Source organism: Centruroides sculpturatus, unplaced genomic scaffold (assembly GCF_000671375.1).
Source record: "Centruroides sculpturatus isolate CEXI.00-Female unplaced genomic scaffold, Cexi_2.0 scaffold294, whole genome shotgun sequence".
NCBI classification, from domain to species: domain Eukaryota; kingdom Metazoa; phylum Arthropoda; class Arachnida; order Scorpiones; family Buthidae; genus Centruroides; species Centruroides sculpturatus.
Window position 1 is genome coordinate 641,346 of NW_019384468.1, and position 14,524 is coordinate 655,869.

Consider the following 14,524-nt stretch of genomic DNA (forward strand, 5'->3'; position numbering starts at 1 on the left):
TAAAAAAGTTTTGGCTCAAGATCGGCAAGGTTTATAAAAACATTGTAAATGCTAATAACGAGTAAAATTGTCATTAAGTTCGATCGTAATGGAGATTCGACACACTGTTCCCTTTATCTCCCCATCCCGTCGACCTTTATTATCAAAATTTAACACCATGAATTCCTCTAATACACAAACCTCCCTAAATAATATCAGAAATTTTTAAAATTGTATACTTATATTACTATTTAAATTTCTTTTGTATTTTCAGAATTGCACTTAGTATCTTTATCACGTGGGTTATTATTGGAACAATTCTCGAAACTGTGTTGAAAATTAAAGTAATGAATGCTCCTTGCGATAAGGGTATGATAATAATTAATATAATTGCATTATTATGAAAAATATAATTTTATTAGTTAATTCTAAATCTTCTAATTTCCATTTTCATCTTTCTGGAGTCAGGTCTTTCTCTTTTGGTTTTCCACTCCTGTCTTTTGCCTCAGATGTCTTATTGTAGCAATCACATGTCTACCAGGTTTTCCATGAATGATCTTGTTTCCATTAATTTTAAGCTTTACCTCTCTTCCAACGGATGCTGACTCGAGTTCCTACCACATAACAATATCATCTCAATCTGCTTTCCATGAACTTTTCTTCTGTTGCTGTCATTTCTCGGCTTCTAATGTGTCTTTTTACTTTTCCTTTTAATACCCAGTATTTTATTACACAAAAATTCTATTATTAAAAATTATATAAAGCATCTGCACAGAGTCAAAGATATTTATGAAATTCTTTAATGGTCTTCTTATGAATGTTGAGAAGGTCCTTAAAAAGAATAGTTAATACCAACAATATGAAATTCTACTGTGGTTACTCTACAGTGTACTCTGTGTGTTACACTGTACAGTATACAGTTTCATATTGTTTATAGTGTCATACGTATAATACAGTGTCATGTGTAAACATTGGATAACTTGACAGATTAACCATGGTGTTTCTGTAAGCATTTTTAAATTATTAAACGGTAAGGTTGCTTACAAAGTATCTTTGTAACAGGTTTGTAGAATTTTAAATTTGTATTTATTATTAATATCTGAAAATATGCTTTTGGTTTTTAGGCAATTTTCTACAGAATTTAGTTTCAGTTTCGATATGTAAATCAACTGGAAAGCTTTTCAGTGCCGACTTCAATGGAAAAACGAGCTTCTTTTGTGGAATGAAATTCCTTCTTGTGTGTGTTGTTGTATTTGTTCATATACTTATACATTCGGGATTGGTATACACAACAACAGGTAAGACAGAACGAAAAGTAAAGTCAAATTAATATCTTTTAAGGAATTAACTTGGTTATAACATTTTATTTTTATTTGCATAATAATAAACGCGTAATTTTATACAAAATAATTAAACAATTTCTTACGTACGTAAAGGCGTTTTATCTCCAGAAAGAATTTGACCTAATTTATGGGATCGGAAAATCCTCAAGATGTTTTTAATAAGCGATTCAATTCTGTTCTGCGTCAATCTTTGTTTCCCTGATATGCCCAAATTGAATTTAAATATTTTTACTACGGTAGTGAGTTTATAAAAAATCGGTTCGTCGTTCCCTGCTTGTGGGGGTCCCAGGCCCATAGGATAACACGCCACTGCTTGCCTAAACACACATAACTAGTGTGATTAAAACGACTGTGTCAGTGCCATAGGATGGAAAGAGTTTTAAAAAAATAAAAGAGAAAAGAGCTACCCCTTGACATATGTTTTAAAAATGCGACCTCTATTTTATTTATCACCTACTACATAATTAATATTGTGATAGTTGAAAAAAGAGTCAAAATAATCAATTGAATCAAACAGATTTTATTTTAAATCTGATTTACAAAAGAAAAGACGAAATTTTTATATTTTACACTGTGACAAAAGTAGAGCTACCAAGGGAAGTATGCAGATTTGTCTAGTTTGTGGTTATGCCACAAAATACTAATATTTTTAGAACAAAATATTAGTATTTTGTGGCATAACCAGAGCTTCTGATCACTGCATCACGTCTACGTTTCATTGAATCAACTAAGTTGTCTGGAGGAATACAATTATCAAATGATATCAAACAAAGAATGGTAGATACGCGTTTGAAGAAGAAAAAACCTTTATTGAAATTGGTAAAATCTTTTATATGCATAAAACCGGTGTCGCGAAAATGGTGAAGTGTTTTCAAATATATAGGACCATTGTTTCTGCGAAAAAGTCAGGTAGAGACCACGAAAAAAACACCACAGTTCGATCTTTTGATCAGGCGTACGAGTGCAGCCAACCCTTGTTTGACTGCTTCAAATATTAAACGTGAAGTGGGTAACCCAAATATAAGCTTAACGACTGTACGAAGACGTTTGACTAGTTTTGGATTACATGGGAGATGCCCAGCAAAGAAACTACTCATCTCTGCAAAAAACAAAAAGTTAAGATTAGAGTTTGCACATGAACACATCACTTGGACCAAAAAAAAAAATGGTCCAAGATGTTATGGAATGATGAATCTAAATTTAATGTCTTCTGTAGTGATGGTATACGATATGTCAGACGACCAGTGAACATGCAATATGACCCAAAATACATAGTTTTTATAATAAAGCATGGTGGTGGCTGCATAATGGTATGGGTATGTTTCTCTGAAAAGGGTATTGGTCCAATTTATAGAATTAATGGAATAATGGATCAAACCGCGTATCGAGACGTATTGCAAAATCAAATACTTCCTCATACACGTCGTTCAATGTCAAGGAAATGGATTTTCCAACAGAAACCAAAACACACAGCAAATTTGGTAAAGCAATGTTTTAACAGTAAAGAGTGAACCTTATGACATGGCCAGCCCAATCTCCAGACCTAAACCAAATAGAGAATCTTTGGGGTGAAGTTGAGTGCCGTATGAGCCAGCGTACATATTCGAATCAGGATGAATTATGGTCTACCATTCAAAAAGCATAATATGAGACTCCCAAATCACTGCTTGATAACTTAGTTGATTCAATTAAACGTAGATGTGATGCAGTGATCACAAGCTCTGGTTACGCCACAAAATACTAATGTATTCTTCTAAAAATATGGGACAAATCTGCATACTTTCTTTGGTAGCTCTACTTTTGTCACAGTGTAAAATATAAAAACTTCGACTTTTCTTTTGTAAATCAGATTTAAAATAAAATCTGTTTGATTCAATTGAGTATTTTTATTTAATTTTTTTAAACTATCACAATATTAATTATGTAGTAGGTGGTAAATAAAACAGAGGTTGCATTTTTAAAATATATGTCAAGGGTAGGTCTAGTTTTGGACACTATCATCTTACATAGTTTTATAAGTCAGACACATCATAAATACTTTAAATTTTTCTATGTATTCTATACCATAAACGAAAATCTAATGATTTTTACAGTTTTAAATAAGAAACATTAAAATTTTCAAAAATAATTAATTATTTATAATGTAAAATTTAGGAAATTTATTCAACATAGTGAATATTTCTGATGATGTTCCTGTAGAAATTTCATCTCAAGGAATGTCTTTGATTGAAACATTCTTCTTTCTGAGGTAAATACATCATTTTTTTTCTTTATAAATTATCTTATAAAATGCAAAATGCATTACAAGTTATATAAATTTATATTTGCAAGACAATATAAATAGTATGCATTCAGAATGACCTTTTGTACAGTACACGTGATTATTTCGTAATTTCTTTTAACAAAAAAAATTAATTTTTTGTTTATTGTTTTTAAACTGTTTTACGTTAATTTATGTTTGATAAAATAAATAAATAATTAAACTATTATTTTAATTCTAACAGCGGATTTTTAACATTCTATTTACGAAGAAACGAAGAAGAAAACTCCACATTGAACTACTTCATGTTTTTCATCAAGAGATACCTAAGGTTAAATTAAATATAAAACGATTCTTTTCATTCATATTTATTTATTTAATTAATTTCATTTAAATTTTATGAATATTGTATTAAAGATTGACTTTTCCTTTGCTCTGCGTATTGGCATTCTTCATTATTTTGCCACTTGCTGGCGAAGGACCTCATTGGGATCTCGTATATCGAGAAGCAGAAAGTGCAGAAGTGCACTGGTGGCGGTACATTCTTCATATTCAGAACTTATACAACATGCCTCTAGATGTAAATTCTGTACATTTTTCTTCTCAATTAAAACTTGATTAAAATAAATTCATAAATTTATTCATTTCTTTCAGTTTTTTATACATTTATGGTTCGTTAACGCGTTGATGCAGTTGACAATAATCACTGTTCCTTTATTGTACATCTATGACAGGTAAGAGTGAAAATATTTTTATAATTTCTTTCCCTCTTCTGACCGTTCCATGTTTATTTTATTCATTAATTAATTCTTAATATTTAAGAATGTTTAAATTGAACAATTAGTAAAATTTCACACAACATGACAGGGTTTGGTTGGATTTTCGATCTGAATGATTTGGTTTCATGGGCGATTAACCAAGGGGAGATGCATTCCGGGAGAACATTTCATGGTAAATTTGTCCCTCGTTAGGTATTACAAACGTGAGGAATACACGGATAACTCCATGTGACAGCCTGTTAAACAGGCATGAACCCACGACCTGTGTTTAGTGTTTTCATTTACCCGGCCACTGATGGGCAATTTTCGATATGAACTATCAGTTTTTATGGGCAAGATATCGTTCTCCATCTTTATGCTGTAGCGAGTGTAGGAAGGATTGAGTATCGGTTGGTTGTGTGACGTGTGGCATGTGATGCACACGTTGTGAAATTATAATGGGCAGTGAGAAACTTGGGCAGTTTTCCAATGTTTTAATGTGCATTTCAACGTTCTCTGATAATAATTAGCATAATCACAATACTTCAAAAATGGTAGCATTCTTTTCGGAAGACGCTGTATATTATGTTATATATATATTTAATTTATACTTTACTTTTAAATTACAGTTATGTATTATGTATGCAATACATTATATAACTTTTGTGGAACGATGCACTATATTAAATTTGACTTGAATTTAGTAAATGCTATATTGTTTTTCAGGTGGCCAAAATTAGGAAGTGCAATATTAGGTATTCTGATGGTTGCAGGAGTCATATCACACGTCTGTCAGTCTCTAATTACGAAATATGTCACGATCGTCGGTTTATCAATAAATCTTGAGTATGTATTTTGTTGAATATAATCAAATTTGTATATTTTATGAAATAAATGCATCAATTCTTCTGTAGGGTTACATTAATAATGCAAGCTTTGCTTGCTAATTAATTTTTGGCAAGCTCATTGTAAATTCGGCCATGCACACAATAGGGCTGCCGGATGAATTAGGGGCCCTATGCCCCCCAAAAATTTATGGGTTTTCCGTCACGTCTGAATTCTATCCAGGGTACTCCAGAGCGGTAGAATGTCACCTGAGATACTGTACTTGAGTTTAAAATGGGAGCGAACGGGCGATCAGTTGACACTCGTCATATAGCAGTCAAAACATTCACGAAAATTTTTGAATATATGAAATTTCTTAACTGCTGAGATGACTTCACACTATGTTTTTATGCATGGACTCAATTTACATGGAATAGATCTACTATAACTGAAGACAATTGCAATGTATAATCCTGAATTTGATCACGAAATTCTGGTTATAATATTATTTAAGCCTGATATTTCATCCGAAATCTAAATACTGTAGTCTAGATAAGGGTCACCAAACTTTTTTCACAGCAGGCCAGATAACTAAGAGAATGAGGACCGCGGAACGTATAACCATTTTGTTCAATATAGTGTACAGAATACACAAAAAATAAAGAAATTCAACATATTTATTTACCAATACACAAACACGATGGCAGCAGCGAGCTCGTAATCGCTTTTCTTAGAAACTTCATTGCGGATCCTTACACAAAAACGGCTCTGATATACAAAGTTAAAAAATTTGCCGAATTTTTAATTTCACTAATTTTCTTAAAAATTATATTACTATCAAATACAAAATCCAGATTGAACCAATTTTGGCATTTTTATTTACACTTATTTTAATTTTTTTACATAGTGAGTTCATCTACAATCTATGATATTTCTATATAATTTGCGGGCCGTAGTTTGGTGACCCTGGTCTAGATTAACAAGCCGTTGCTATTTTTTTTCCATACTCACTGATCCCAAGTGAGAGTGAAATTGTGGCCAGCCATTTTTCATAATTTGTTGGTGCATTACTTCAACTAATAAATTAATCAACGTGAAAGAATCTTCTATGAAAGAAAGCAGATAATCAGTTGATTTAATTAAAGTAATTGTGATTGATATCATTTATAAAATAAATTTATTATTTTCTATATTTATCTGAACTTTCTTCCGATAATTCAATATTTTTCATGTAAAAATAACTTCCTAATGTTAATATGTTTACAGAAAACTTGAAAATCTCTTCCTCCATATCTATGAAAAACCATACTTCACACATCTCAGTTCTTACTGCTTGGGATTATTAATGGGATACGTTTTATCTAAAAAGAAACAAGTAAATCTGCGAAAGGTATGTGATAATTAAATATTCTCGGGGTTGGTTGCTTGTATTTGATTCCAGATTCCCCAGAATAGGTTGAGTATCATTTTAACTTCCTCATCCATTGTTGGAGGAGGCCATTTGACTGTAATAGCAAAATTTTATCTACTTTATTAATGTTTTTCATTAAATAATGGAAATAATCTTGACTCTAATAACTTTAAATAAGTGTATCATGAACTTGAAATTTGATTTTAAAAATCGATATTTACCATACTTTTACAGATGATTGTTGTTTCGTGTTGGATTACGACAACTGGTTTGATTGGGTTAATCTTCTTCGGTTTGCATAATTATAGAACTGTCGCTGCTCCAAACGAATCAATTATTTTTGCGCATCAGATTCTTTCTCCAATTGCGTGGATAGTGGTAACAGCTTGGATATGTGTTGCCTGCTTATCAGGAAACGGAGGTAAGTACTCATGGATTCAGCTGTATGCAGCATTGAAAATTTTACATTTAAGTTTTAAACGAAAATAGTAAAAAATGTTAATGTACGATACATTAAAGTGACAGAAAAGTAATGAAGTTTTGGCATTTTAAACACAGTCAAATTTCGATATAGCGCTATTCTCGTAAAACGCCGACGATTACTCGTGAACCAATCTAAAATTGTATGCTATGGCAGTGAAAATGTCATTGTTAGTTTGTTGGATGTGATACAGATGAGGAAAACCGCCTATTTTAGTGGTCCCCAATTTCCGGGTCAAATTTCATGTGACTTCCTGTTAGGTATCCAAAAGATACAGTTTACGCACTTCATTTGTTCAATCTCTCCGGGATTTTGGTAAAGGATCACTCGTGTTGTAGAGGTTATCAAACAGGATATATTATATTTCATTGGATAATGAAAAAATTCTAATAGTGCTTGGAAGTGTGGAGGGGTAGGTGAGTGATGCACATCACGCTTACGCAATTGCACTGTCAAGATTGTTCATGACTGTATAAAGCAAAACACCTATCTGAAAAATTTCTCCATTGTATTCTGAATAGTGAAATTATTCATACTTAATATAGAAATTATATTTTCAAGTATTTTTTATGTAAATGTAATATTTTGATATTATTGTAGGTGTGGTGAATAAGTTCCTGTCATTGGAATTCTTCGTTGTAATGGATCGTCTAACATTATGGATTTATCTTTTGCATCCTGTATTTATTCTTTATCTTTTTGGGGAATTTAGGAGTCCACAACCATTTACGGAAATAAATCTGGTAATAAAACTTTACTGAAAATTTTAATGAAATCTTCAAGAATAAAATATTTGAAGAATTTTTAATATACAGGGTGTTCCAGAATTCTTTCCCTGATTACAAACATGCAGAAGGCAGAAAATATGACACATAGACACATATCTTTTATCTTGAATTGCAAGTAACATATTCAAGTTTTTGTGTGTACTTACATACTCGTTAATAAATTTCGACATGTGCTCCTTTCGTTGCTCGAAGGATATCCAGGCGATATTCCAATTCCACCCATACATTGGTCAACATATCGTGAGGGATGGATGTTATGACATCAGTAATTCTGCGCCATAATACTGCGATGTCGCTCACTGGTGTTTCGTAAACTTGGTCCTTGACATAACCCCAAAGGAAGACAACCAGTGGTGTTATGTCCGGTGATCGCGAAGGCCAGTTGATGCGACCATCACGCACGATCTATCTTTCCCGAAATGCTGTATCTAAATAAGCACGAACATCTAATCCCGAATGAAGAAACGCACCATCTTGTTGGAAAATTAAGTCCGAAATGTCCTGAATCTGTGGCACAACAAATAACTGCAACATATCAAGATAGGTATGGTGTGTGTTCTGTAACAAACAAAGTAACATTATGTATGTACACATACAAACTTGAATATGTTACCTGCAATTCAAGATAAAAGATATGTGTCTATGTGTCATATTTTCTGCTTCTGCGTGTCTGTAATCAGGGAAAGACTTCTGGGACTCCCTGTATATATATTTACATAATTTGTTATAAGTTTTTATAAATTATACATATATAATTATTCTTTAAAGTTCTAAACAAGTAAAATCTAATTAGAAATACCGTTAAAACATCGGTGGTTATGTAAAAAGATATGCAATTGTACACGATATTCTTTTTGAATGACATTCTTTGAATTATCCAATCAACGTCATTAACCAAATTTTAATAAATAATTAAGGAATTTATTTAGTTGGCCGATTGACCGAAGTAGTTAAAGCGAACAGGTTCGGATTTATACATAAACAATAAGCTACTATATATTTTAACTGATGTACAGTAAACACAGACACCCGTGTATACTGTATGGAAATACTATGCAATACAGACCTATATACAGTAGTGGATCATATTAATATTTCTCTAATTAAACAATTCATTATTACAACTTAGTCATTAAAATAGCTAAATCATCAAATAGTTTTTGATTTATTTGCTGCAAACGAGATGTAAATTCTTCATCACTTGTTCAATTCTTTCAGGATTTATATACGTTTTCTTATCTATATATATAAAAATGAATATATGTGTGTGTCTGTCCTTCATGAATTATCACGCCGTTTATCTAATTGCCGTGAAACTTTTGGAAGTGGTTTAATATACTCCCGCGTAGGTTTCTGGCATAGTACATTTATCCTACGATAGATGGCGCGAGTGTATACGAGCATCGTGAGTTCGATCGATTTCAAATTGTGAAAACCATTTCCCCCTCCAAAAAATATCTGTATACAGTATATGCATTTGTCAACTGTTATTTACGATATTTGTAATAATTTTTGTTTAATCACTTTATTTCAACTTTTTTTTTGCTAATTATGTATTCGCTCGAACTTTGTTAAAACCTTAACTGTATCCTGAACAACAACTGAAGTTGTAGGAGGAAATTCGCCTATTTTACCGATTTAGGGATCCCTCCTTTTCCAAATTTTAATATCAACTCACAATAATTTAAAAAGACAAATTACAATAAAACTGTTTATTATCCAACTATCAGAAATCTCACAACATGCCAACGAAGAGAGGAAGGAGCAATTAATTAATTAAAATTGTAAAGGATTAAAAAAATATATATATAAAAATGGGGAATATTGCACTTCTGACAATCGCAGCGAGTGTGTGGGCTAAATTTGGAGAATCCGTGCTTCTCGCATGGACAACTGTATGTGGCCGGCTCACGCGTCGGAAAACCTTCTGATTTATTCGTGTACGCACCAGACGGAAAAACAATAAATATCGTGTATCCACAAGCACTCCAATAAATAAATAGAATTGAAACGACACTTTGAAATGTTTTTCCGACGAAAATGAATAATAATAATAATAACTTTCAATAAAAATAATAAAATGTAAATTGAATTTTATCATAACGAGTTTGCTTAAATTTCCTTTCTTCTGAGATCGCAGCAATGCGCGACGGGTGAGCTAGTTCCTAAATAAAAGCGAAAGTTGTTTAGCTTGAAACTGTAATAAATAAGAAGGCCTTGTTAGACCTTTTTAGCGACCACAGATTCAGGCTAAATAACTTTGTTGTAGGTTCAGCCAGGCCCAAAATGAGCATTCGGAAGCGAAACAGTAATTCATGTATTTAATTACTATTTAGCTCATGTCTTTTAAATGTGCATTTATTTACTTATATGGATTTAAACAAACCGAGAATATTGAATTTATACAATTTATTATATTGTATGTGTGTATGATTAATATAAATTTATATATTTTCCAGTGGATGACGTTCCTATTAGTGATGCTACTCTCTGTAATTGCATCAATTTTCTGCTACATCTTTTTACAAATTCCGTTCACATTTATTCTATTCAAAGTAGTTTTATTAAAAAATTCTAGAAGGAATATTCATTGTAACGATGAAAATGTAAAAATGGAAACATTAAGAATACAGGAATTACCAATTCGTAACACAATATAAGAAATGTACCGATATTTGAGGAACGAAGAGATGAAATGCACCCAAACTATCGATGAATCAGCATTCAACTTCATGTAAAAGTCATAAATATATGTACATAAAATAAACAATAAATAAATAAAATTTTCCATAAACATTAAGTGGCTTTCGTATGACGATTGCTGCACAAAAATGAAATTTTTTGTGCTCCATCGAGTGTAATGCCCATATTAAATGGCCGCGGTTACACAGGATTTTGAATTATACTGTAATAATAAATTGTAAGTAGGAAAGCAGCGAGACGTAAAAAAGTCTATAAAACAAAACATTTTTAACATTAGAAAAGTTTTTGTACATTTTGAAGTCGTTCTCTAATTAGCCCCTTAATGTAAAAAAGTGTATTTTTAGAAAACAAATATCGTGAGAATCCGCGGTGCAGAATTCGCGACTCTGTTCACCTCGTTGCAAAATCGAGATGGTTAGGCCCGCTCACTTTGTCAGTGGATTTGTCTCCAAGATCGTGAGATCTTTTTGACGTCAGGCTCCTGACACTAGTTAACATACTTTGCAAAAAATATAATGCTCTTTAGGATTGATAAAGAATAATTAATATCTAATGTAGATTTCTGATAGTTTCGGTCCAATTACTGAACCCATGGAAATTCCATCAGTTCGGCGATAAAAGTTTTCTATTACTGTAAAATAATTATTAGCCAGTGAAAAACTAATTAGGTCTCTTAAATAATTTGAAACTCCATACTTACTTAGACTCTATGTAATAATATCATTATTGACAGAAGGGTACATCAATGTTATATCCATGCTCATGAACCAGTAGTGTGTTGTCCTTGGAAGCAGAGGAAGGTTTCTTTAATCATTTCTAAAGTAATAGATGGATACATTGATTTACTGTAACATCAAGTCTCATAATACGATAATTTTGTTTAATTTTACCTTTTAATAGTCCATTGATCAATTCATTTGTGTTCTGTACGCCATAAACTGATTTATCTATTACCTGTAAGTAGGTTTTTAAATAATATTCAAGATTATATAATATAGAATTCTTAAAGTCTACTAAAGGTCTACAAGTGTTTCCCGGTTTATGTGTCTTGAGTCTTAAGTTTAATTTAGGTTCTCTTATGTTATTAAAGTCTATTATATTCTTTACCTGTTAACTTGAAAATTCATTCTTATATTTCTTCATTAATTTAGTAAGATTATTTTGTATTTTTTTAAAGGGTCTGTTGACAAACGTTCATATTCATTACTCGAAATCGGATATGAGAGAATAGTTTTAAGTTTAGTATTTCTATGATTTTTTTACCGATTCCATTGTTTTAAATTCTGTGAATACAGTAGAACCTCGATTATCCGGACCTCTATTATCCGGATGTTCAGAATAAAAACTTTACGATTTTGCTGATTTGCACTTGGCGAATTACGACACTGTTTATGTATGTGACGGAATGCATAACATTTTTCGTTTCAACAACATTTCACCCGGCACAGTGGTCGTAAACTTTTAAATATATTTTGCGTTGTAATAAAAATATAACTTGACATACGTATTTATAAATAATTTATATTCAAATTACATCATTTCTATGACCAAGGGCGGCGTAAGGCATGGGCAACGTGGGCCACCGCCTATGTCTCGCGGTCCGAAGGGCCTCGCGCCTCGAAGGTTTATGCATTACTTAAAAGACGAGAACACGACGAAAAAATTTTACTCGTCATAAAACGATCAATAGTTTGTCAAATTTTTATTCATAAAAACGCAGTTTCAACTGCTTTTTATTTTATAAAATCCGTCTTCTTGAGCCATCAGAGGGCCTTTTAAACAATAGCTAGTCTGTTAGCGCTGGTCAGTAGTAGTCTAAATTCAATACGAACGTTTGTTTCTTGAAAATTTGATCACGATTTAAATACAGTATTTATTTTTAATATTACCGATATGTCATCGAAAAGAAAACGTGTTATATTATCATTAAAAGACAAATTAAAATATTTGTTTCGATTATCCGGATTTTTTCTTATCCGGACTACCTTTTTCCTCAATTAGTCCGGATAATCGAGGTTCTACAGTATATTTGTATTTATACAATTGAATAATATTTTGTACCAGATATGTACTGTACATCCACCACACGTTTTATTTCACCAAGTAATTTTTTATAATTTTATTTCTAATTTTAGCTATTATATCGATTCAGAATATCTTCTTCTTCTTCTTCAGCTTTTCCCACACTATGTAGGGTCGTTGTTTCTGATGAGTCGTCTCCACTGCTCCCTGTCCTGGGCTGCCTCCACATTCAGATGCTTTTCTCTCAAGTCCTCCTCCACAAGATCCATCCACCTCATCTGCATAACCCTTCTTCCCACGTACCCTTTTCCCTCCGTGCCACATGACCAAACCATTTCAACCTCGCTTCCTGTATCTTTGCTTCTATGTTCACAACTTTCACTGTCCCCCTCACACATTCATTTCGAATGTGATCCCGTCTCGTAACCCCACACATCCAACGGAGCATCCTCATCTCCGCCACCTCCATCCTTTTGACATGGGTTTTCCTTAAGCTCACAGTCTCAATTGCGTACAGCATAGCTGGTCTCACCACCATCCAATAAACTTTTCCTTTCAACCTAAGTGGCACCCTCTTATCACACAACACTCCTGACATATCCCTCCAATTCCGCCAACCAGCCTGAATCCTGCCTGTCACCTCCTTATCCACACTTCCATCCTCAGCAGAATATAATTGTTACAGGTATACCTCGCCTTACGTCGGTAATTGGTTCCAGGAAAACGACGTAAGTCGAATTTACCTGTCTCCGAATCTACTTATCACTAGGAAAGCATTTTAAATAATATATGGTTAATAAAAATCTATTTTAAGCTTACAAACAAAGTGCTTTAAACGTTTATCTAGTGATATTACGACTTTAATATTTGTGGCGGACAGACGTAAAGTCGAATAAAATGACTTAAACTTGATTTTTATTTTTCCATATACTTTTTTAACAAGCGACGTATAATCGGGAACGACGTAACTCGAAACCGACGTAAGTCGAGTTTTTATTTTTCCATATACTTTTTTAACAAGCGACGTATAATCGGGAACGACGTAACTCGAAACGACATAAGTCGAGGTATGCCTGTATATTAAAAATACATTTAGAGAAGTCTACTGTTTCTACTGACTTATCGAACAAACGAATATGAATGGATCCTAGTCCATAACTGATTGTCCCTGCAAGTCAGCTATTTACAGAAACACAGCTTTCCTATCATCAAACGCCACGGCATGCCACTGTCATGAACTTATATTCAGGCAAAATTTCTTTTTTTTTTTAATTTCGATACTAAATCGTCTGCATTTTTTACGCTGTATTCTGAATTTGACATAACTTTTGAACGTAAACGAACGTCTGTCTGTAAAAATGTATGATTTACAAAATTTCATAGTCAAGCATTAACTTTATCTCTATTTAATTCAACTTTATCTCTATTTTTTCGATAAAGTTGAATTGTAAAAACTTTATTTAACAATTATTTCCGAACTATTAGAACTTTTTATGGTTGTGATGTTTTTAACGCTTTAATTTCGTACAATACTTGAATGAACATCTGTACGATTTTATCTAATATTGATTTCGGTGGATAAAATGGTTTCGAGTGATGGCTAAAGCGGCTTGTGTACACTAGATACCTCTTTAAATCTTCCGTTCCCGAAATTCATATCCTGAAGTATGAATAAACCCTGTTTAACTATTTTCGTTATCAGTTTCTGTACGATTCGTCCTCTCAATCAATTTTATGCTTACTCCTAACAATTATAACGATAAGAAGAAATCATGTTAAGATGTCAACAAAATTTTCCATTCAGAAAGTTTACGTTGTAGGTTTTGAAGCCTGAACAGGTCGTTCTTATTGTAGGTAGAGCTGAAGCCGTGACAGGTATGACTAAAAATTATCATAAAATGGAACGAGGGGGAAAAATGCAAGAATTTCCAAATAACTGCAGAAAAACAATTCT

The 14,524-nt window shown here is 32.4% G+C and overlaps 1 protein-coding gene across 1 annotated transcript in view; it reads left to right on the forward strand.

Moving 5' to 3' along the window:
• LOC111621083 (nose resistant to fluoxetine protein 6-like) overlaps window positions 1–10,644 on the forward strand; it is a 20,498-nt gene extending 9,854 nt beyond the window's left edge. Inside the window, exons 5-15 of the mRNA XM_023363142.1 lie at window positions 254–348; window positions 1,104–1,277; window positions 3,477–3,570; window positions 3,827–3,913; window positions 4,000–4,162; window positions 4,237–4,316; window positions 5,067–5,186; window positions 6,432–6,555; window positions 6,811–6,997; window positions 7,658–7,800; window positions 10,305–10,644. Of these exons, the coding sequence (XP_023218910.1) occupies window positions 254–348; window positions 1,104–1,277; window positions 3,477–3,570; window positions 3,827–3,913; window positions 4,000–4,162; window positions 4,237–4,316; window positions 5,067–5,186; window positions 6,432–6,555; window positions 6,811–6,997; window positions 7,658–7,800; window positions 10,305–10,505 (1,468 nt within the window). The 3' untranslated portion in view covers window positions 10,506–10,644. The remainder of the gene's footprint in view (window positions 1–253; window positions 349–1,103; window positions 1,278–3,476; window positions 3,571–3,826; window positions 3,914–3,999; window positions 4,163–4,236; window positions 4,317–5,066; window positions 5,187–6,431; window positions 6,556–6,810; window positions 6,998–7,657; window positions 7,801–10,304) is intronic.
• Window positions 10,645–14,524: the final 3,880 nt, after the last annotated feature.